Source organism: Phaenicophaeus curvirostris, chromosome 4 (assembly GCF_032191515.1).
Source record: "Phaenicophaeus curvirostris isolate KB17595 chromosome 4, BPBGC_Pcur_1.0, whole genome shotgun sequence".
NCBI lineage: Eukaryota > Metazoa > Chordata > Aves > Cuculiformes > Cuculidae > Phaenicophaeus > Phaenicophaeus curvirostris.
Genome location: NC_091395.1, coordinates 30,362,947 through 30,388,645, shown reverse-complemented (window position 1 = coordinate 30,388,645; position 25,699 = coordinate 30,362,947). Strand labels below are relative to the sequence as shown.

Genomic DNA, 25,699 nt, shown 5'->3' with positions numbered 1-25,699 from the left:
GAGGAGGAGAAGCAGCAGTGAGGCAGAGAGGAGGCAGGCACTGCTATTCACATGCGCTGCCTTGCCTGTACTGAAAGCCTGACTTTGAATTAATTTTATACCTTTTTGTTGCTAGATTAACTGAAATACAAAGAGTACACTATCATTTGATGAATCATTTGTTCTAAAAAAGTCTCATATCTAACCAGATTGTCTGTTCCTCAGCTCCTTGCCTAGTGGCCTGAAAGGCAAATAGTGTTTAAGAAAAGAAGAAACAAAAGGTGTATCGGTACTAAAAAAAAAAAAGAAATCCTCTCATGATTTATAATTCTTTTTTAAGAAGAACCTATCAAAAAACAGTATTTAAAAGATGACATATAAATAACATCATTGGTAGAGTTTTCAAAGGTATTCAGTCCTGGAAGGTGATGCTGGTTTTCAAGATGCTCTACAACAAAGTCTCAGAATTTGTTTGTGTGATTCGTTTGAAATAAGAGCAATAAAATATAAAAAAAAATATTTAAAATATAAATCCACAGACCAGAATTTGCTGTGAAGAGAGCGTAGACCTAACATATTTCTATCCAGATAGTAACACAGACATTTTTAAAACAGCTTCTTATTGCAAGGGATACTGAAAAGATCTTACTAGAATATGTGGTGCTAGAAGTAATATGAAAAATCTTACACATTTCCATCCAAATTTAAATCCCTCATGGGACAGTGAACTTCGCCAGAATCTTAAGTAGCAGAAAAAAGACTCTTGAAGTTGCGAAGTGATTTTGGAAACACAAGTGTAGTTTTCTCTTCTGTTTTGATACCTTTTAGCTTTATAAACTTAAACTCTAAAGTAAAATGCAGACATCTCCAGTTTTTTTCATTTCAAAGAGTTGTCCTGCTGTTTATTCAGTAGAGCCACACTAATTTTCAGTACTTCACACTTATGTAGAGTTAACAGCAATAGTCTGGAATTCATGCAGTTTTCTGCCCTATTCTCTAGCCAAACTAGACAAACTTCTAATTAACTACTAAAACCAACAGGCAAGTCTTTAAAGCCACTCTGATTATCTAGGTAGTTTATAATGAAACACAGGACATCATTAATGTTCCTACTCTGGGTGTAGAAGGACTTGGGCTAACAGGGTGAGATTCCTCGTCTTCACACAAGGAATCTGCACCACCTGGGCCCTCTTCCTTGCATCTCCGCTTTATGTCTGCAACACAGGGGTGAGAATACGCTTTCCAACATCATCACTTCAGCAGAGATACTTGCCAGAGTGCTCTCGTTTCTGTATTCAGGATGCAAAGTGTGATTGTACAGCTTAGGAGGGAAACACTTGGCCCTGACCTTGCAGTGACATCCTAACAAAGCAAGGAACATGCCAAGCGCTAGCTTATTCTGCTACTTGATGCTCAGTTACCAACAGAACTCTACAGTTTACCCACTCTTTCATCAGAAAATGCAAGAACATTGCATCGAAGGGTCAGTTCTCAAGCCCCAGCAGTCAGTCTAAAATCTATTTCTGAAAAACACTCTCCCTCACCTTCAAACATATATAATTTATGGCAAATGGAAGAGCGACGGCATTTAAAATGAAAGTATTTCACTCCCTTTCCCTGCAATGTTGTTGTTTATTTGCATGACACTGGGGATATGCCAGATGTTCTAAAAAATCACCAAAATCTCATCTCCCTTTCAGCTTTGTAAATCGCAACTAATCCATTTACAGTCTTTGTCAGGTCTGTTTCTTCATTCTGATATTTTAAAGCTCATGGACCAATCATGTCTCAGGCCTCAGGATACTCTCCTAATGCAGACAATAAATAACAATGACTGAAGCACCTGGGATTTCATCGATATTGTAACTACTGTGAAAGTGAGATCTGAGACAGGCTGCAGACCTGCCCAGAGAATTTAGAACCTCATCAGAGAATACAGAAATGACACCAGCAAGCTGACTGATAAACTGCACATGACAGTCACAAATACTGATTTTCTTATTAAAAATACCATTAAAAATGGCACTGGAAGTACATCACTGTGTGAACCTGGGTGAATGCCAATAGGAAAGTGATAGGTCCCTTTATACTTCAGCAAGCTTTTCTCAACTGATACATAAAGCCTTGCACACTCACAAAAATTGCACCAAGTTACTTTTGGAGAAAGTAACTCTGATGTGCAGGAGCAAAGAGAGAGGTAGAAATGTAAAGCCTAGATGCTCTCAGTGGCAGGAAGAAGAAATGGCTTCCTTCAGGATTTTTGAGTAGCAAATTACATTGCAAAGTGTGCTTTAAAATTACTGGCAAGGTGACCCCAGACTCCTTTCCACAGAAGGAAATCAGATTGACATGCATGAAAATAAACTACCTGGATTTCAAGGAGCAGATTAATTAAATCTGGACCCTGAGGTCTGCTTTTTATCCCTAAAGTAAAAATGAATTTCACTTTTCCAGTGCATGTTCACACCTGGTTTTTATCTGGACCACGTATTCCAAGGTTCCCTCTTGGCTCTGCAAAAGCAAACTCACTACGCTGTGGCATGTAACTAGAATCAATTATACAGAAAAATAATTATGCAGAAGTCACCACAATGCTGGTTTCCCTTCTCTAGTGCAGTTTCTCTATTTCCCTTCAGATGGATAAGCTCCCTAGTTACTATCTAGTGATGCACCCATGAAAATGAAGATGCTCATAACCATTTAGTTTAAAAAAAAATAAATGGAGAAGAAAAAACCCCACAGATATTTTTTCTTTTTGTTTTTTTTGTTTTTTTTTTTTTTTTTTTTAGTGCATTCACAATTGTCCTGACCCTGGACTTTCTGTAAAACATGTCTCTAAGTAGATTCCACTGGGAATTAGGGATGTGCGAGGTTATGACTTGATAGTCAACACATCTTTGGCTTTGTAACTGAACACTATAAGCTCAGCAGAAAGTTAGAAGAGAAAAAAGACTATTCTTTGGTAGGAGTGTTTTGGGAACAGTGTCAGAATCAACCTAATGCTTGGGCACAAAAGTACCAGAACACAAACTGGAGTCTTGATGCCCCAATCAACAAAGTCAGACCTTATGAGAGCAAGTCACAGCTCTCCTCTAGCCCAGGGGTCATTGCAGTAGGGATGTGGCTCTTGGAGTCAGGTTGTGGCTGGGGCATGACCCCAGGCCAGAGAAGATGGACACATATTAATTTTCAGGTATCTCAGCTGCAAACTGACATTGTGCAAATAAATTATATCCGTGTTAATGTTCATGTTGAAAAGGTGGAGGAAAAGACCTGCTGTTAGTCTTTGTCACCAGCAGAGCAATAAGCGAGGTATTAAAAAAAAACCTTGTAGCAATGTTTCATTTTTTTAAAAAAAGACCGAAGTATGGTTTGGACACCTTAGCCATAAAGTACCTGCATGACACAGGAGAGCCTCCTATCTCGTTCTTTTTAATGTGCTTTCCAGCTCAGTTAACTTGATCTTGTGCTGTGTTTCTTAAAATCAAGATAGCCATTCAGCCCTGGTAAAAGACATGAAAACCTATGACAGGAGAAAGCAGAAGAAAGGAGTGTCAATTTATAGCAACTAGCAACAATTTGTAGCAACAACCTTCAAATTAATTGCCAGTTCTTTATCTTTTTCTGACATATTATGCCATATTAGTCAAAATTATCAGATTAACTCCAGAATTAGCAGTAATAACACCTCTCAAACCTATAAGCACTTTACAAGTACAGCTATTTCTGTCTTACAGTTGAGGTCATAAATTCAGCTGAAGTGTCTTTCCTACTACAACACCATAAGCTATTAGAATTTTGAATTAAAGTCTGCCTCTGTATCACCTAATGATGACCTTCCTATGCTAAAGTGTCGTAGGACCAACACTTGCCCATTGATCTAATTTCTTAACGGCAACCCTTCATGCCCATCACAGACACAAGAGCTGAAGGCACAGCCTTACATGGGGTGTGCAGTTACATAATTTTAAATAATGCTGAAATTATTTGCTGTTGAGTGAACTGAAGCTTTATTTTCCATGGCAGCACCTGTGTTTTGTGTAATGAGAAGTCTGGCAAGAACTCAGACAACAGTAAATGAAGAGTTGAAATAGCCTGCAGCGGGCAAGAGCTGAACTCTGCTCCAATACTACCTGTTGTGTTTTCTTGCAGATTTCAAAATGGTCTCAAAAAGCAACATACTCCACTCATACATCTCCAGTTTAACAGTATTATTCTCACGCTTCACTTACATGTCAGTAATATATGGGGTCCTGTGGTACTATGGAGTGGACAGTCATGGAATAGGCAATGACCTTTTCTCCAGCAACCTTGCAATATGTAAGACAAGATAAAATGATAAAAGAGAGAAAACAGGGTGATTTATCAACATGTTCAATGCCATTTCTCTCCAACGTCCTCTCCTCTCACCACTCGTTCTCTCCTTTTTTTTTTTTTTTCAGATCTACCCATCTCCCTGAGAGAGCCTGAGCTTTTGCTTTCATTTCCTCTAGACTGACTTAGTCAGCTAACATCCTCTTAGAGCTGCCTTGTTGTCAAGCTGCTCTAGGTCAGAGCCGCTTTGTTAACATCTATTCAGCAGTATATTTAACTTCTGGGTACTTCTTCTTATTTTAGCGGCATAGTTTATCTCTTCATGAGAGAGAGACAAAACACTCATGATGGTTTACATGAAGAGTTGCTCATGGTCATATAGGAGCCAACATCCCACTGGCAGACATGAGTTCAGAAAACCCACGCTGTTCCTAGGAGCAGAAGGCCAGCTCCACATAATAAAGGTTTGCCAAAATAATCCATCGTGTAACTAGGCAATTCGAGGGTTTCTGGGTAGGGTGCTTTTATTATCACACTCAGTCAAGTGTAACTGGCATCGTGACAAGCGCTTCAGCCTCTGAAAGAGCACTAAACACAACATGGGTGAGAATAAATGTGATTCTTAACTGAGGTAGCTGTATCATCAAGAACAACTAGTCCAAAGGTGTAGTACCAACAGTACATCTTTATTAACGTAGTGCATTTCACTGCAAGGGACCAAACAATGTCAGTACCCTTGTATTGTAGCTAAAAAATCCACATCTGAATTTGCAGAGTTATGTGGTTACACCTGCAAACCCCTGCTAATGCAGGTTTGACCTGTTAGCTTTGCAGTTAGGATTTGGAAGCTTCCAAATATGTTACCTAGTATTTATATAAAATGCCTTAAAAATGCATTGCTTGAATTTGGGTTAATCCCTTCTCAATAAAGAACATTAATAACAATAGTAGCACTTTATGATACTTAATGGTAAAGCCCATGCATACTTACCAAAATGGGTGCCCACAAACACACAGAGTATCCATGGTAAAAAATTATGCATCCAATGTGATTCAGGGTAGTATCCTGATAAGAATCTGTAAAATCATGCTTCAGATATATTATAACATGTATGAAATTTGAAAAAAAATGAGAGGACAATTCCTTTCCTTTCTTCAAGCATTTCCTAAACAGCAGGTCTCCATCAGGCACAGTGAAGAGTGAACGAAGATTATAAATACACAGGCATTGGACAACTCCTAATGGCAAAAAAAAATTCATCTGTCCGTGAAACATTAACAAAGGAGATCTGTCCTGTTAGCACACAGCGACTGCCTTTCATATACATTGTAACAGATTAGAATTTTTTTTAATTTGTTGAGCTTTCATAAAACCAAGAATGAAAAAGAAAACTACAGCCTTCCACTTTCATTTATTTCACACCTAAGAACATCCAATTTGTCAAATGAAATATATCACTCTCTTGCTGCAAATCTGGGCCAGAAGGGAACTCAGTTTTGGAGTGAGGGGGCTGAATAAATAGGAGGAGTTTTGTTTCAAGTGTTTCATTTGAGCTGCCATCACCTTTCTTTGCCAATTAAAGTTGCTACTTACTTAGTGGACTGAGATAGGAGACTTGATTTCTTTTTGACCTCATTTTGTGGCATACGTAGTATGTTGACCACTGGAATAACACTTTGTTCCCTGTCTCAGGCCCAACAGGGCCCATCCTCTCTCCAATCACCCGAACAGAGAAATCTAGGAGACAGAGGGCAATGGCAGCAGGTTTGCACCCAGCACAGCGTGTGTGTCTGCCCTGTGCAAACCTCAGCCTCCCCAGTTCCCTTACACAATAAATATGAAGCTTTGCAAGTGGAACCATACCTTATTGAGTATGATGGGTCTCACAGCCTAGAAATGTTGCCTAGGTTAAGACATCCTAAGCCATTGATCAAAATGAAGTCTAGTAAGAAGAAAAGATGGGTTATTGTCATAAGGGACTCCCTTCTGAAGGGAACAGAAGGCCCAGTCTGTAGACTGGACCCATTGCATAGGGAAGTCTGTTGTCTATCTGGGCCTTGGTTAAAGATGTGGAAAGAAAACTTCCAACCCTGGTCATCCTCTACTGATTTTCCAAGTAGGTAGTAACAAAATCCATACAAGAAATCTACGGACAATTAAAAGGGACTTCAGGGCCTTAAGATGTATGGTGAAGGGACAGGTAGTATTCTTATCTGTAATTCCAGCTACAAGGAATGACGAGGAGAAGGATAGGAAGAGCAAAGAAATAAATACCTGGCTCCGAACCTGATGCAAGGAGCAACACTTTAGATCCTTTGATCATAGGTTGGCCTATACAGCACCAAGGCATTGTCCACTTGTCCCCAGGGGGCAAAGGGATAATTACCAAGAAGCTAATAGGGCTCATTAATAGAGCTTTAAACTAGGGGTGATAGTGGATGGGGACAAAACCAGGCTTGATAAAAAAAAAGCCTGGGAACGGCACTCCAGTATCTGAGGAATGGTGCATTGGCAAGGACCTTTGGTCTCTCCCCTCAGAAGAAGTGGGAGATAGCACTTCAAATGGCAGCAAAGATGTGAAGTGTACTGATGGGTTAGAAAATTCAGTGAGTAGTCACTTAGGAACTGCAACTGTTCTCCTTAGAAGTGTAGTGGGATCAACAGCCCAGCCGAAGTGCATCTACACCACTGCATGCAGCATGGGCAATAAACAGGAGGAACTAGAAGTAACTGTAAGGCAAGAAGACTATGATATAACTGCTATCACAGAAAGGTGGTGAGATGACTCGCATAACTGGAGTCCTGCTGTGGCTGGCTATAAACTCTTCAGGCAAGACAGGCAAGGAAGGACAGGTGGTGGGGTAGCCCTCTATGTTAGAGAGTGTGTTGATACCCTAGAATGTAATGATGGCAATGATAAGGTTGAGTGCTTATGCGTAAAAATTAGGAGAGCACCTAACAAGGCAGTTATCATGGTGGGAGTCTGCTATAAACCACCCAGCCCAGAAGAAGTTATTCTACAAGTAACTGGGAGAAATCTTGTGAGCACTAGCCCTTGTCCTTGTAGGAGACTCCAACTTGCCAGATGTCTGCTGGAAGTATAATACAGCAGAGAGGAAACTGTCCAGGAGGTTCCTGGAGTGCATGGAAGACAACCTCCTGACACAACTCATGAGCGAGCCGACTAGGGAAGGTGCGCCACTGGACTGGTTGTCTGTGAACAGAGAAGGCCTTATGGGAGACGTGATGGTTGGAGGACGCCTGGGGCATAGTGATCACAAGATGATAGAATTCTCAGTTCTAGGAGAAGTAAGGAGGGGAGCCAGCAGAACTGCCACCCTGGACTTCCGGTGGGCAGCCTGGACTGTTCAGATGGCTGGTTGACAAAATTCTATGGGAGACAGTCCTTAGGGGCTAAGTAGCCCAAGAGGGCTGGATGCTCTTTAAGAAGGATATCCTGATGGTGCAAGAACAGGCTGTCCCTGCATGCCTGAAAATGAATCGGCAGGGGAGAAAAACAGCTTGGCTGAGCAGAGAGATCTGGGTGGATCTCAGAAAAAAAAAAATAGGAAAGCATATGAGCTTTAGAAGAACGGGCAGGCATCTCAGGAGGACAGAACAAAGCTCTCATGATCCACGAGGAAATGGTTAGAGACCTGCTTGGCCAATTTGATATTCACAAGTCTATGGGGCCAGATGGGATCCACCCAAGGGTATTGAGGGAGCTGGTGGAAGTGCTTGCCAAACCCCTTTCTATCACCTACCAGCAGTCCTGGTTGACTGGGAAAGTTCCACTTGACTGGAGCCTGATATTACACCCATTTACAAGAAGGACCAGAGGGAAGATCTGGGAAAATACAGGCCTGTCAGTCTGACCTCGGTGCCAGGGAAGATCATGGAAAAGGTAATCTTGAGTGCTATCACGCAGCACATGCAAGACAACCAGGTGATCAGGCCCAGTCAGCACAGCTTTACAAAATGCAGGTCCTGCCAAGCTAACCTGATTGCATTCAATGACAAGGTGACCCGCTTAATGGATAAGTGAAAGGTTGTGGATATAGTGTATTTGGACTTCAGTAAAGCCTTTGACATCGTTTCTCACACCATTGCACCATTGTGCTCGAGAAACAGGCTGCCACTGGCCTGAACAGGCGCACACTCTGCTGAGTTAAAAACTGGCTGGGTGGCCAAGCCCAAAGAGTCATGATAAATGAGAACTGGTTAACCAGTCTTATGAGGAACAGCTGAGGGAACTGGGGTTGTTTAGCATGGAGGAGGCTGAGGGGAGACCTTATCAGTGCCTACAACTACCTGAAAGGAGGTTTTAGAGAGGTGGGTGTTGATCTCTTTGCCCAAGTGATAGGTAACAGGATGAGAGGGAATGGCCTCAAGCTGCACCAGGGAATGTTAAGACTGGACATTAGGAAAAATGTCTAATCTTCACTAAAAGGGTTATCAAGCACTGGCACAGGCTGCCCAGGGCCGGGGCGTGTGGTTAAGTCACCATCCCTGTAGGTAGGTAAAAGACAGGTAGATGAAATGCTTAGGGTTATGATTTAGAGGTGGACAGGTTCAGTTGGACTTGATGATTTCAAAGGTCTTTTCCAACCTAGAGACTCTATTTTCCGTAAATTCTTGTCCTTTACATTTTCACTATTAACACATTTGTCCATTTTTATTCAACAGCACTGTCTTGTCTTCTTATGAAGGTTACCCCTTGTAAGGTTTTTCTGGTTGTGGGCAATGTAACCGATTTAGCAAAATGCTATCTTTTCAAATGCAACAATACCATTAGATGACTATCTCTGTTATTTTTTGCAAGGCTGCACAGAATTCCACAACTGAAATTCACGATTAAAAGTCCCAATCAAACAACAGGGGATAACAGTCCTATGAGCATTGCAGAACTCCCTTTTCTATGCAGAAGACTGATAAAATCAGCCTTCATATTTTCTCTTATATTTATTAATCTAGAAGACTCCTCGGTCAATTGCTTTTATTTTCTTTTTACAGATGACTTGAGGTGACAGAAAAATAGAAAGGGGAATTTACATAAAAAGCTAGGTCTCCTCACACAACATGGGAATTCTGCCTCAGAGAGAGCAAAAAAGCCCTGTTCTGAATTTACCTGCCACCTTGAGGTGTCTGTCCCTGGAAGCATTGTAAAACCATGGGCTATTTTCTATCATTAGACTCTGAAGCCAGAAGGTCTGCCTGGGGGAGGGAGGCAGGTTGAATGCCAGCCAACTCTCATCAAGGCTCTCATGCCTGTTTTTCTTCTTCAACCTCCTCCTCTGTCTTTCTTAAACAGCCACCATGCCTCTCTGCCTCAGTGGGGCAGTACTTTTGCCTTGTCATATCTTTGTAAAATACAGTAACGATGACAGTATTCTGAGGAGAAAACGAGCTGCAGCCCTTCCTCTTTTTAGAGGGAGGGTCAAAGACTAAACCCCAGCCCTCCAGGCCAGCTTGCAACCTCATCAACACGTACTAGAAGTTGAGGTATCTCAGGAGCTGGCTTTTTGTAACAAGATCCTCCCTGTTAAAACTCAAGTTAATAATCAGAAATGCATGGATGCTTTGGCCTCTTGTAAAGAGATCTCCTATGGTGCAGCTGAAAAAAAAAAAGCATATTTGTAAGTCTCAGACATTCACCTTTTCCACAGAAATACACCCAATAGATGTACCAGAAGCTGACAGATTCTGACCTATTCTGAGGGGCAAATATTAATGGAAAATGCTGAAACCCCACTTTCAGGCCTCCACTAGAGGAAAGGAAGCATTTTCAAAGCACTTTTTCCAACATGGTAGAAATCTCACCTGACCTAGTTTCCTACCCTGTTTGTTACCTCCTGGCTGTCTCATCTGAGGTTCCACCTGCTGTTTCTCCATCTGCCAGCCTTTTTTAGATCACAGGAACTTTCTGAGTTACACGTTAAATGTCAGGCAGACTTGAGAAAATTTATGTCTGCATTTAAACAGATTATATTTTCCATTAAAAATGCAGTATGTATACACTAAAGACTAAGATCTCATTTGGTTTTGGTTACCATAACTCATGAACAAGTGTGCTTACGTGAAATCACAATGCTACTAGTTCAGACCTGCGTATAACCAAACAGAATGATAATAATCTGTGAAGACAATCGTTACTGTCGTTTCCAGAAACATTGAAAGTCTCAAGCTGTGGGTCAAAAAGTTCAGATAATTTAGTCAAAGTCAGTGGAAGCCTTGTGTGGACTGAAATTGAATCCCAAACTTGTATCAGAGAACCTTCTATCTTCCACTTACCTCCTACGCTATTCCAGAGCAGAACACAAAGATTTAGTTTGCATTAGTATGTCATTAAATAACAATTACATGAAGAAGTGATTGTCTCTAAAGTTGCAATACCTAGGGGCAACTATTCCATCCAAACCCAAAATTTAAGGTATGCTGTATTTATTGTAATTTTGCCAGCATATAAGACCACAGTGCTGCTGAAAAAGCCTGGTGAGGACATAGCAGTAATCTTCACTTTTCTACTACTTTTGTGACCCTTACATATTATGGTTGGACTCAATGATCCTGGGGGTCTATTCCAACCTAGTGATTCTGTGATTCTGAAGAGGGATCTTGATCATCTCTGCCATCTCTACGTTCTACGCAGACTTAAGAGAGGCACCAGGGATCATCCACAACCATGTAAGTCAATGAGGACTGCCTTTGTGTTCAGCAAATTAGGGATCAGAACCCCCTGGAGCATCACCTCTACTGTGCACCACTTATCTGACAAAAAACATACCATACAGCCAGCACCTTACGGAACTCTAGAAGCAAGGGTTTCGGCAGTTATTTTCTCCCCAAAAAACATACAGGAAAGAATTGGAAACTCATCACATCAGTACCGACTGCCACATGTAATTTGTATGATAAGATCAAATGTATAATGGAGCTATGGGTCTACTACAGCACTTGTGTGAAGTCACTAGGAATCCTCCCATGGATTTCAGTGAACTTTGGATCAAATCTTAGAAACAATTAAGTAGTTCTACATGGTATATTAAAACTCTATGAGTATGTATAGACAGCCACTCTGTACTTGTCTTCCAGTATACTCCTGAAATAATTTCAGCCACTAAATGGACAGTCCTCAATCTTCAAGCCTCCCAGCTCTTGAAGGCAGAGGTCTCTACTCTGAATTTGCTGCAGTTTAATGACCTACTGTTCATGTCAGATCCTTCTGTAGAAGGACCACTGAGCTTGGACTGCTCACCCTACAAAAATCAAGATGAGTAAAATCTGTGCTTCCTGAAGAGATGCAGGCATGTTTCTTTCCCTTGAGTTTAGGACATTGCAATTTACATTAATTTGCCTACAAGGGTCTTGAGGGAATGAAGGAAAGTCTCAGTAGGGCAGGAAGGTATTTCTTGCCTTATCTCCCAAGCAAATACAATGACCTGAAAGTCATTAGATGAAACGCTTGTAACACAAGTATTAACACTATCATTTACAGCAATAAAAACATTATTATGATATGTTTAATTAGGAACCATTATAAGACCCATTAAAGCTGCCAAAACAGAACAAACAGGTTCTTTCCCCGAAGACAGGGATATGGTGAGACTCATTATTACCTTGTAATTTTTGGACAGAAGACTGCTTTCAGTTTAGGTTGAAATCTAGGCTCTTAGGGAGAAGAGAGTTCTGAGGTATATTTCTCTCTGGCTGTCATTGCATAAAGAAATGTCATCACAACAGTAGAAGCATTTTTTTTATACTCAAGGTAGACATTTAAAAAAAATCTGACTATAGTCCTACCTATTTAGTTGAGCTTTAGCACCCAACACGATTCTGACATTCGCAATCTGCACGTCAGTATTCATATCACTGCAGGACGCAAGACAAAATGGCATTTTGTTTACCTGGAAAGTATGCTCAGGCAGCTGTTAAAGAATCTAATTAAAATGCAGCTTCTTAGCAGAGCAGTGCATCACACTGTGCTGCCATAGTAACCAGGGGTCCCGTAGACTTCTAGGGTCATCTGAGGGCATGTCTGCAAGAGGCAAGAGAACTAAACTGATCACCTATGGTACAGTATAAATGACCTAAAAACTTGGAATGATTTGCTGATGTTAACCTACAAAAGAAAATAATTAACTCCTATGTGCTCAGATAATGGGCCAATCGCAGTAGTCAATTTAGTCTTATTACTGGTTTTTATGACATACCCCACTCCCCACAGCTTATTTAAGAAGCGCACAACTTTGTAATATGTGAGCATCCAAACAGTTTAATTTGATTGCCTAACAGAGAAACAATAGAGCAATCAACACCTGTGGGCTGTGGAAGAAAAGATGAACAACAGAAATATGTATTCTACTCAGGCTGCTATTTCCAGTGCTATGTCCTGTAGTATCAGGCTTTTGACTGCTGTTAGTATTGCTTTTGATGGATGAGTCCCTGCTAGCAAGCCAGGAAGAAAAAAAAAAAATTATGCTGCAATGCTGGGCTTTTCTTCCTGAATCCTTCTACTAGAACAGAAAGATCCCTAAACAACTTTAAAAATTATAAAAACAGTATCTTACATTGTGCCCTGTCCTGATATCAGTTTTCCATGGATGCAATCAACAGATTTGTCACTGAGGCATTAGGATGAAGTTTAGCAGTAGAGAAGTCCAGACCAAGGGATTCTTTTGACATGACACTTGTGAAGGAGACTGCAAACTGTCAGTAGGTTGTTGCAAGTTATCATGAAAGATTTCTGCAAAAGAGCGCATGACATCAGAAACTGAAACATGGGATGATGTGGGAAATGGAAACATTGGTTTTCTAAGCATCATGAAACCAACACATTTGTGCGATTTTGGCTCACAATACTGCACCATGAGCCCTAATTGTATACAGCTGGGTGGGTACGTACTTGGAAAGATCTATTCCACATTGGGCACGCTAATACCAGGAAGGTTGTAGAAAGCCAGTAAGGAGCTCAAGTTCAAGAAGTTGGAGAATTCAGCCTCTGGGGTTCTGGGTCTTGTGGTCATGCCTAAGTTCCCCCATTTACAAAATCAAATAATGCTATTTAACTGTTTTAAGACCCATGTCCCAGAACACTGTAAAGACCAGCTCTAAGGGAAGTTCAAAACTCTACTCAGGATTAGAGAACATTAAACAAAGAAAACCACTGTATCATTCAGGTTAGAGGCAACATTTGATCCAATATAACAGATAACAGAACATGACAGAAGTAAAAACATCTCACATTTAAATCTTTCCGCTACATGGAAAAGTATCCAGGCAACATAGTAACTAAAATTACCATGTCTAAAAACAGACAGTAGACTGTACTTTTGCTAAACAGGACTTTACACAAGAAAAACTTATTACAACTAATCCATCGCTTGTCTGTATAGCCAACACCTTAACAACCTTGAAGCAGTGATTCTTCAAAGGGCTTCTCAATTCCCTGACAATCATCCCATTATTAATAGCTTCATTCACTCTCAGGTTCTTCTTACAATAGAGAGTTTATTAGCACGACAAATAAATCTATTTTGCCAACAGTTTATTGCAGCTAAGGTACCAGCCCTAGTACTCTCATTCTGCACCCTGTTTTTTGTATAGACTAGGCTTTTGTTTGCTGTTTTTTGTTCCTCCAGTTCCCTCACAGGAAGCAACACAGCCTGAATGCTTTAACATTAATGTTTAATGTTTTAATGTTTTTTGAGAGGAAAGATGCTGTTATAAATCATCACTAAATTAGGAGCTCATTTTTAATGGGTTACATTTTATTGGCTTCAGTTGAACACCATTATTTACAGAAACAAATTAATAAAATACATCACAAAACAATAAAATTTCAACAGCTAATATTTATAGGTGCATAGTTCATGCTCAATTACTCTTTTTTAATATGTATAGTACACACACACATATATATAAAGTTCTCACAATAAGTCATCTCTGCACAGAAAGAATAGTCATAGGAAAAAAAATTGTATAATAAACAATATCAAATTACTAACAATCTATCAACAAAACATATACAGGTTAGAAATAAGCAGTAGACACTTAGGTGTTTTTATTTAGTATTTTCTTTTTTAACTTTTAAACTTGAAGCCACAATATCCACAGCACAACAATGACCTTGCCAACCAGCTTTCATTTCAGCAGAAGGGAAATGCTGAAACAAGGTAGATGCAGTCACAGATACTCCATTCATTGCTGATGGAAGACTTCAAAATACACTGTAAAAACTGTAAAAAAATTTTACAACTGGGCACATTGGAACTCAGCACTTGTACAGGATGGGACGTCTTTAGTAGTTAGTAGATTTCAGGAGATATAAAGGAAGGAAAGGACTCTCATGCTTCAGGTTCATAGTCTTGATACTCTTCCTAATGAGGAGAGCAGAAATCAGCACTACTAGTATTTTACATAAATACATCCTACTTTCACTGCTTGTTCTAGTACTAGTGTATTCAATGCCAAAATATTATGGATTTTCATATGATCAAAATCTTGCCGTTCATTATTATTTTGTCACATCTTCCAGATACTGTACCTTACAAGCTGTGGTATTTACAGGAGAATCAGGATTTTACAGTGATTATCATGTCATTCAGTTGATATTGACAGGAACTCAAGAGACCACCCATGGCAATTCATTTGGAGAGGGAGAAAAGGACTGCCTCTGGGCTGAACAGTACACCAGGTGCTGCAGATACTCATACGAGTCAGTAAATCATCTAAATATGTTTAAATGTGGGTACATGTGCAGCCCTCCTAATTTCAGTGATACTCAAGATGTTAGCGATCAAGCGTGCCTGTAAGTCTGTTACTGGATCATGGCATAAATGTTTTAAATTTCTCATTTTCATCCTAATTACCTGCACAACTGTTAAACTGCCACTCCAAATACCAATGCATCATGCCAGACATGGCAGCGATATTTTAGATAGCAGGTCCATGAAAAACAAAAACATAATTTACTCCCGTAGCTTCATTAACTTAAAAAGTATAACAATGAATTAGCTTTTAAAAATCATGATGCTTTGATAAATGGCCAAGCTATTAAAACAATCTACGAATACACAGTTTTTTCCATATCCCCTACCAAACATAAAAAGATACAAGTTTACTGTGGATTACCCAGAAACCCAGGCACAAGTGTTACAAAACACAAAAATTTCCCACTGAACTTCTTTACTGTCAAGAAAGCAACAGATTTTCCGATTCCCAGTACAATATCCTTGGGAGATCTTGGCCAAAAAGACCACTTTCTTGCTGTGCCCTTGCAGATCACAGCATCAGCCTGTGCTAGGCTAATGTAACTCGGGTATGCACCCCGTCCTGTGCCCTTCCCCTAGCACATTCACAGTAAATACAACAGATTTACCTCTGGAGGCATTTCATAAGCCTCATTCTCAGGATCCACAGGAACATCTGTATTATTCACCATTCCCTCCTGCAGGAAACCTTCTTCGTTCTATGTTTAAAACAAGGAAAGAAAAGTGCCAGATTGTGACTGCTTGCCTCGTCATTTATGCCAAAACATGCCTTCCCTCCCCATCAATGTTTGACTTCTTGGTCTGCCCTTTGCCTGCAGAATGCTTCTAAGCATTGTGAAGAGCTAGAGAACATAAGCTCCAGAGAGATTCTCCATGTTCCACAGAGGTATCCATGGGAATGACTGCTATCACGTTCCTGAACAGCTGAAAGGCTGATACCCCATTTCTCTCTTGCCATGAACAGGCCAAGAAATCAATCAGAACGAAAGAATAGTACCACCAACAACCTATTGAGTGCCTTTAGAACATATTTTAATCTCACAGAAAATGCTTTGTCAAGTCGTGAAGCAAACCAAAACTTTTTTTTTTTTGCTCCTTAAGAAACTGATCTGAGAAACACAGATGCACACAAATTAAGTGATTTATCACATTGATTTCTGTTCAACTCGTTGGGGGAATACAGTCAAAGATATACAACAGTGGTTGTAAAAGAAGGCCAAAAGAATTGAGTAGTATCAAGGCAAACAAATGAAACAGTAATTATGTATTTATGCATATTTGCTTTTATAAGAAATAGCATCAATCCCTATCATGTTTGACTGAAATAGCTGAATAATGTGTGTGATGCAAATTTCAAAGCTGTTACTGTGCGCTTGATCTAACATATCAGCTCTAAGGATTTTCAGCTCCAACCTACTGTTCTCCTATTTAATCCAAAACATACCTTAATTCTTGCTTCTCCCTAAATAATGATCAGTACATCAAGTGAAACTGTGCAAAATCAGTCTTGAGGCCACACAAGAAAAAGCATGCAGCTCAATGTTATCTGTAGCAGGAAAACAGATGGTGAGTGAAACTGCCAGGACCATTAGTAACAATGTAAAAAAAAGAATTGCTAGCCAAATTTCAAAGAGGAGCTTCAAAGCTTGTATGCTGTTTGTTTGTTAGGAACCTCTGCCATGGGTCTGGACTGTCCATCAGGATTACAGAGACACCACATGCCTAAAAAAGGCTGAATTTATCATCTTCCCAAGTTCCTTCAGTGAGTTCAGGATGAAGATTCCTCTGCAGCTTTGAATAAAACAATCAGCAGCACCAGTGAAATTCAACATCAATCACCACACCAGTATTTTTTCAGATGAAGCAAATCATAAGCTGTACCAAACCATCAAGGGAACTCTTCCTTGGGAAAGGCTTATCACCTCTTGTCCAGCTGCCAACAGTAGCACAAACACCACCTTTCATGTTGATGTCATTATAGTTCAGATAAAAATGACATTACTCAAGGTCACGTTTGTTACATTTATATTTATAGCATAGGTGGCCACATTGTTTTTAACGTTGGTGTTCTCTGCTTCTGATGTACTGTCCCTCTGAAGTCTGGATATCACAAAAGTAAACAACCACCCCAGTAACACAAAGCCATTGAAGGTACACCTTATCTCATCATCTACCTTCTTCAAAACAAAGAAATGCAATTTTATGTTCTCATGATCAATAATTCCATACCCTAACTCAGTTATGGAAAAGGAAAAAAAATATAATAGACCAATTCTTCTCTTAGTATGAAAGACTACCTCTATTCTTAAGCCACATACAAGGGCTTTTCCAGAAGGGAAGGTTTTTTATTAGAAGATCTGAAAAAACAAACAAAAGCTTCTCAAAGAAGTAGTCAGCTTTTAACTGGGGAATATGAGCTCTTTTGCAGTGAAAACACTTTAAAAAGGGAAAATTACAACTCACACAATAAACAAGGTGTTAAAAGAACGGCAAAGTGAGGACATCTGCTTGTCCCCTGAAGATTCTCATAAGAAAAAGCAAATGCCCACCTACACCTTGGTTTAAAGCACAGTCCCTCTGGGCAAGAGTTGTATATCTGCATATCTAGAAAGGCTTGTGCCCTCAGACCCCATGCTATAGAAACAAGGTTTTGTGGCTGCCCAGAGGAGAGCCCTCTCCTGAACCATGCTGTGTTGTCATTTTGTTGAGCAACTTAATTTTATAAAAAAAAGGAAGACAGTGCCCCATCATTATAAAGTGGTACATCTGCATGACCCTAAGCATCAGTTCTCACTCAAGGAACAGGTACAAAATAACCGGCATACAAGAGTGGCAAAAATAAGATGAGCAGTAGAAATTATTTGCAATGGCTCCAAAATGTTGACTCCTCTTCCTCTACTACAGGAATGAAACCTGCTAAGCTGTGTGTCTGACACACAGGGTCAAAAAAGGTCTTTCCAAAGATCTGGCCCCATTTAAATTATAGAGTATTTGACAAAACATCAGGCCTATTTATTTTATCAGGAAAATGTCACCAAATATGTTTCTCTTATGTCAGTGTTACTGGTGAAAATTGCACCCCATTACTTCCCTCCATGCTCCTTTCCATCTCACAACACTCTTGGTGGAAGGGGAGAGGCTGTTTAAGATCCTCTACACATAAAAAACAGACCAAGAGGTCTGCTAATGGTACCGCATCTATGTCAGCACCATATGGTGAAATGGTCACCTTCTAGACTGTGCGTTCAGCCCTCTCGGTGACATGCCCTTGAGTGCTACGTTACTGCCATCAAAAATAAATCATTTCATGTCATCTTGGACAAAAGCAACTTCAATAGAAGTACTGTAATTTAGCAGCCATTCTAAGCATTGTAATTTACTATCTTTCTGGCTAGTAACACATTTTCTCTTTCCATTATGAATGCTGAAGGAGTCTTAGAGTCATCTATATTCTCATGAAAACTAATTCCTTTTGGAGTGATTCCATACTCTGAGACAAATCATAGAATCACAGAATAACCAGGTTGGAAGAGATGCACCGGATCATCGAGTCCAACCATTCCTATCAAACACTAAACCATACCCCTTAGCACCTCGTCCACCCGTGCCTTAAACACCTCCAGGGAAGGTGAATCAACCACCTCCCTGGGCAGCCTGTTCCAGTGCCCAATGACCCTTTCCGTGAAAAATCTTTTCCTAATGTCCAGCATAAATCTCAGCTGGCGGAGCTTGAGGCCATTCCCTCTTGTCCTGTCCCCTGTCACTTGGAAGAAGAGGCCAGCACCCTCCTCTCTACAACCTCCTTTCAGGCAGTTATAGAGAGCAATGTCAGCTCTTGAAATGTTTATATTGGCAAGGGAAGATCACACTAGAAAGCACTTCTACTCACAGAGGTCAGAAGGCATCTCTGGAGATCACCTAATCTAATCTCCCAGCTCAGAGCACAGTCACCCAGAGCAGGCTGCTTTACAGCTGTGACTAGCTGGGTTTTGAACATCCCCACAGATGGAGACTGCATAATCTCAATGGATAGCCCGGTCCAGTGTTTGACTACTTGCACAGTGGAAACGCTTTTCCTTACATTTTAATGGAGTTTATTGCATTTCAATTAGCACCCACTGACTCCTGCCATTTCACTGGGCACCACTGAAGAGTTTGGTTCAATCTTAGCGCTACAACTATCAGGTATTTATACACATTGATAAGCTCCCCACAAACTTTCACATTCATCTAGTTTCATGCTTGCTGTCTTTCTGTGTGTTCTTGAGATCTTTATGAAAATTCCCATGCAGGTATTGTGTGAGGATTTTTTCCTCTAATAGGAAGCTCGACTGTTCACAATGAAATATAGATGTAAAAAACCAACATGATAAAACAGAATTAATTTATTATAAACTCAATGAGAACTGGTCACACCACATCACTTGCCAGTCTGTTGTTGACTGTTTTATAATTATTGACAAGCTGCGAATAGCTATAGGGGAAAAGCTGGTTTACAAAATAATTTTGGTATACCTCAACAACAGAAAGACATTTCCATCAAGGAAAGTTACATTCACCACATGGCCCAAGCAGCTCATTGGGTAAAGAAGCCATGACTGCTTCCTGCCTGCCTACCTGATAGCCATGGTCACGCACATCTTCATGAGCCCGGATATTAAGTTTAGCCCAGATCTAATGAATTTGTTGCTATTAGAGTCTGGATAATTGTATTACTAATCATAGAATAACCAGGTTGGAAGAGACCCACCGGATCATCGAGTCCAACCATTCCTATCAAACACTAAACCATACCCCTCAGCACCTCATCCACCCGTGCCTTAAACACCTCCAGGGAAGGTGACTCAACCACCTCCCTGGGCAGCCTGTCCCAGTGCCCAATGACCCTTTCCATGAAAAATCTTTTCCTAATGTCCAGCCTCAACCTCCCCTGGTGGAGCTTGAGGCCATTCCCCTGTCACTTGGGAGAAAAGGCCAGCACCCTCCTCTCCACAACCTCCTTTCAGGTAGTTATAGAGAGCCTCCTCCCCTCAGCCTCCTCTTCTCCAGGCTAAACAACCCCAGCTCTCTCAGCCGTTCCTCCCTGGACCTGCTGGTCAAGCCAAGATACCATTGGCCTTCTTGGCCACCTGGGCACACTGCTGGCTCATGTTCATCTGCCTTTACTACCACAATATTATTTAGGGATAAATTGTTCACCCCTAAAGCTGTCGGCCTCACGCCTGTTATCACATCCCAAACCTGTAACCCAGTAGGGCTGCCTTAAGCCCGTACAGCTGGTAACTAAATATCCCTAACTAAAGCTATTTCAGTTTGATATTATGCACCCTGCAAGAACTTCCTTCAGGAACTGTCACTCATTACATGGTGGAGCTTCAAGAAAAATATTAGGTTTCCTTTTGCATATTCTCAGTGCACCCATTATGCATACTGTCCAAATTCACCTCTTGCTACAAGCTAAATAGCAATTTACTGTGCCAATGGGCTTAAAATTCCCCTTTGAAAAGAAAATAATAAAGCCTAAATTATCCAGTAGGAAAAAAAATCCGTGAAGAAATCAACAAATTCCCAATAACATGCAAAACAAATATGCTAAAATGGCCTCAATTTATATATTTCCCTAGGCCTAAGGTATTAAATATGTCAAGCTGACTGGTTATAACTGAGTTGCCAGGTCAGCTTAAGACGCTTTACATCTCCTACTCACTCATTGCAATAGTCAGTGCCTCCAAGCCTCAGCTGCAAATGAAAAAGCATTAGCAGCAGTCTAATGATTTTACTTTAGATATACAGAAATAAGACATATCTGTGCACTAGCTAGAAAGAAGTAAACTGTTTTAACTATGCCTAAGCAAAATACCTAAGTGAAGGAAATTATGAGAAAGCATTATCTGTAAAGTAAACTAGCTGTTCCAGTACACAATTCATTTAGAGTGCCAATAATGAAAAGGGTCTACTGCTCTCCTTGTCCTTAAATGGAAAGTAGGAGTGAAGAAAAGTCATTTAATTAAACAAATAAATGTCAGTACAACAGTGCAATTCCAATGAAACGCTAATACAGTGCCCACAAGTGCTACAGGCTGCCTTTTATTCATATTTTTACGCCCTTCAGTTGGCACTAACAAAACTGAAAAGGATAAAGACTGAGGCCTGCGGGGACAGAAATGAATGTGCAGACTGTGTCTTTTGTTACAGGTCCTTCTTGGTTTCTATAAATAGCTGGAAATATTTAATGTTTACAACAATTTATGAAGTGATGTAAACTAGAAAAACAAATTTTCAATACAACATAGATTGTATATATTTTGATAGGAATGGTTAGACTCGATGATCCAGTGGGTCTCTTCCAACCTGGTTATTCTATGATTCTTCTCCCTCCCTCATAATTCCTCATTCAGTATTAATTGTAAAGAGGAGACCCAACTCAGTTCAAAGTACAAGAGGAATATTTATGTGAGCAATCAACTTTCCTCAAACTCACGATTCATGCTTTGCATTAACCAGGCCAGTACAGTGCAAAAAATAAATGCCATTTCTGTCACTACAAACAGTGATACCTATTTTGGATTAAATTTTTATTTAACTGTATTCATGTAGTTCACCATTTCTAAGTGCAAAATTCACTCTACTTATTTATGCTAATGCTTTTTTTTTTTACCATTTTTTTCTCTTTTTATACGACAATCTAAAGATGGAAAAAAGCAAATACAAGTGATTTTGTTTCATGAGTTCAAAAGGGGAGGTAAAGATTGGAAACTGCTAGCAATATCAGCCAAGCACTTAGCCAGGAGACTGTCAACGAATGTATAGCTTGACAATGGTTCCAAAAATTTCATCCTTCTGTGTTAGATGACAACCAGTTGAGGGCCATTATTGAAGCAGACCCACACAAAACAACTTGAGAGTTTGCAGAAGAACTAAATATCAACAGCTGTTCAGAATTTGCACCAAATTAGAAAATAAAAAAAGCTCAGCAAGTGAGTGCTGTACAAGATGAACAAAAATAAAAACTGCCATCACAAAGTCTCCTCTGCACTACTTCTGAGGAACAAAATGATTAATTTCTTGATCACATTGTGACATGTGACAAAAACCATATTCTACATGACAACCAATGGTGTTCTGCACAGTAGCTGGACCAAGGTGAAGCACCAAATAACTTCTTCAAACTGAACTGCATCGTAGGAAGGTTATGGTCTCTGTTCTGTGGTCACCATGTGAAATAATCTGCTCTGACTTCTTGAATCCCGGCAAAATCATCACAGTAGAGAAATACTGCCAGCAATTCACCAAAAGGCACCAAGAACTGTAATGCTTATGTCGAAAATAAGTCAACTGAAAAGGACCGGTCTTCTCCACGACAACGACTAATGACATCTCACAAATGACTCTGCAGAAGCTGCATGAACTGGGCTATGTAACTCTACCACACCCAGCTTCCTTACTACACCTCTCTCCCACCAACTACTACGTTTTCAAGCATCTCAATAACTTCCTGCAAGACAAGATTTTCCACAACCAGGCAACAGCTCAAAATGCCTTTGAAGAATTCATCAGTTCCAGAACTTCATAATTCTAGTCTACCAGAATAGACTTGTTTCTTCCTGGCAAAAATGCATAGATTCTAATGGTTCTTATTTTGATTAATTAATTTTATTCTAAGCTGAAATACACCGCTTCAAAGTTTATAGTTTAAACATCAATTATTTTTGCATCAACCTAATAATTTCTAATTGCAAAATAGTGGGAATGATACATGGTACCTAAACATCATGCGGTCACAGCTGTGCCTCACGTGACATTCTCCTGAACAAGGTAGAGAAGCATAGGTCAATAAAAATATTTCAGGGTAACTGATCTGCTCAAACAATACCCATTATCAACACCATAATTAACATTCTCCAAATTGTAGTTTCAGAGTACAGTTTCACACAAATCTTGAGTCCAGTAATACCACTATTTTCTATATGGATCTGGAAGAAGGACCAAGGACTGCCCTCAACTCTATGCTCTGTCTTATGCATTAAAGAACAATGAACAGTCTGAGTTTATTTTTGGCATTCTCACTAAATAGTTAAAAGATACCTTGGCAAGACTAAATAAGCGACTGAAATAAATAAGATGCAGCTCAGTCAGGAAAGGTGTTAATATGCTGCACCCAGGCACTCACCAGTTCAGAGAGGAAAGGCAAATGGTGCACAAAAAAGAACTACAAAGTGAAAGAATAACATAAACCAGCAATGTTATGTTACTGCAGAAGAGCCAAACCACTCTCTCATCTTAATGCCTGTGAAATAATCTACTTGGTCTAACCCAGCTCAAGGGTGCCTTTTCCTGAACACAGAATTTGGTTTAAACAATGCACTTGGCTGAGTATGCTGGGAGATCCCAAAGGAACACAGCAGGAATAATCACATCTTAGAACAGAGAGAAACAAAAATGTAACAATCCGCCAGGAAAACATAAGTGAATTAGGTTTATATAATCCTAGAAGAATCTCCTTAATGATAAGTCCTTAAGAACAACCTGGATCTAGATGTGTTAGGAGCTCCATGGTATTAGACAAACCCATATGACCCCCTGCAGCAATGGGAGATTCTCCAATCTGTATGAATCCATGACCAAGAATGACTCACAAGGATAATATTTAAGCTTTATCTTCATTACATAAAACTGGAACATAATGATACATGATCTTGACTGATCACATTAATTAAATCGATGGTACACACTGGCTTTGCAGTAAGCATAGAAATGATCAATCTTGTTCAGATTTGGCTCAATTGAAGTCAGTAAAGATGATTTTAAACAGTCTGGTCCCAGTCAAAGCTGCAAAGTTATTTTACCATACATTATTTAAAACTCCCTGAATATCATAATCACATGCCAATATAACAATTTTTTAGTGCAGATAAACTCCAGAAGACATTACTGTATAGACTCCGTAAGTATATATTTTCTTTCCTAGGAAAGAAAATTAAAGAAGGAAATAAGTTCCCTCTAAAAGAATTCTCCACTCATGCAAACAGTTAATTCAGTACTACATTACCTAAGAGAGCAGTCTCTAAACCACAGTTATTTCTCCTAGTCTTAGAAAAAGCTCCCTATAAAGAGCTGCAAGACCAGCCACTCTACAGCATCATGAACAGCAAGAGTTCCCATGCCACTTAAGAGTCCCAGTGATAATACACGTTTCATTTCCGTACACCCTCTTTTGTGAGTGTATTCACAAAGCAATGAAGTAACTTCATCCATTTAAAAGGAAGATTTTAAAGAAAAAGAGAGATCTCTATTACATAAAGCATATGGAGGGTAGGATTTTCTCTGTTTTGCTTCTCTCTAGAGTACATGCAAGTAAGCTAATGTAATCATTATTGACTCATTTGCTTTTACTCTCCAGCATGTTAAGCTAAGGGCTGACAGGAGAGCTAGTGGCAGCATGGTCATCTTCAAAGGCTGTAACTGATTGACAGGATGTGCTGGTAATGAAGTGGTTACCCTTCAGTTATTATCAGTGAGCATCTCTCTAAAGCATTCCTTCAATTCCAATCCATTACGGCACTTTACTAGCTGGGGAGTTTTAAAATATGTGTTTCTTCTAAGGAAGAAACCAGAACTTCCTCTGAAAAACACCTGCAACAATTGTTTGAACTGTAAAGGTTTCAGGAGCATTTCCTGCAATTGTGATCTGTTCAGTAGCAGATCAAAACATTACAAAAGACTAGAGAGTCAGGCTGTATTTTAAAATTTGTAGTGCTGAAGTATTCCTCTTCATCTAGAAGGAAGAACACCACTACTCAGAGCTTGCATATTGGGAAATATTACTTCAAAGTCCAGTGGCATGAAACACAAACAATAATCATCTCTGCAGCTTATTATCCTCCTACAGAAGAAGAAAATTCTTTTGAACTAACTGGAAAGTATTATTTAATAAAAGTTTACTTAGTGGGGTGTAGAAGGTGAGGATGCTCTTAAAGACTAGTACCTAAATATATAATACTCGAGTACCTGTTTTCTTTCCCTTCTCCCCCAGCACTGTTACAGTTATCTTTGCCTTTTTTTTTCTTTCTTCCTGCCTTAGATGAAGGAAAGCATCAGATGAAAGTCTGCTACACTGTTCAAGTGGAGGTCAAAGCAAAACAGCCTTCTGCAGGCCAAATTCTGCTCTTATCTGTCAGTATAAGTCTTGTGTAACTCTCCACCTCACTAAGCCATTTTTGTACTTACACCTGTACTGCTGAGAGCAGCCAGTCTTCTTGATCCTCTTTCTTTTCAGACATCTGTTGTTATTCAAAAATGGATACATACCATAAAAACCTTCACTACTTCTTCATATACAGAAAATCATATGAGTGCAAGTTTGGCCTTGAGAAGTCAGCTAAGTCACATGTCTGCTTTTTCTAGTAGCTGGTTTTGTGTTTTGCCTTTAAAATGAGAACAATGCTTTAGTTGTTGCGAAGCAGTCAAGGACTTCAGTTTCTCTTGCTGGCCAGCCAGCAAGAAGGCTGGAGTGCACAAGAAGCTGAGAAGAAACACAGCCAGGATAGTTGATGCAAACTGACCAAAGCAATATTCCATATCATACGATGCCATGCTTAGTATATAAACTTGGGGGAAGCTGACTGGAGGTGATGAC

At 39.8% G+C, this 25,699-nt stretch overlaps 1 protein-coding gene across 1 annotated transcript in view; it reads right to left on the bottom strand.

Annotated features, from left to right (window-relative positions):
* Positions 1 to 14,040: 14,040 nt before the first annotated feature.
* SNCA (synuclein alpha) overlaps positions 14,041 to 25,699 on the bottom strand; it is a 65,927-nt gene continuing 54,268 nt past the window's right edge. Inside the window, exons 4-5 of the mRNA XM_069855676.1 lie at positions 15,672 to 15,761; positions 14,041 to 14,670 (exon numbers count right to left, since the gene is read on the bottom strand). Of these exons, the coding sequence (XP_069711777.1) occupies positions 14,638 to 14,670; positions 15,672 to 15,761 (123 nt within the window). The 3' untranslated portion in view covers positions 14,041 to 14,637. The remainder of the gene's footprint in view (positions 14,671 to 15,671; positions 15,762 to 25,699) is intronic.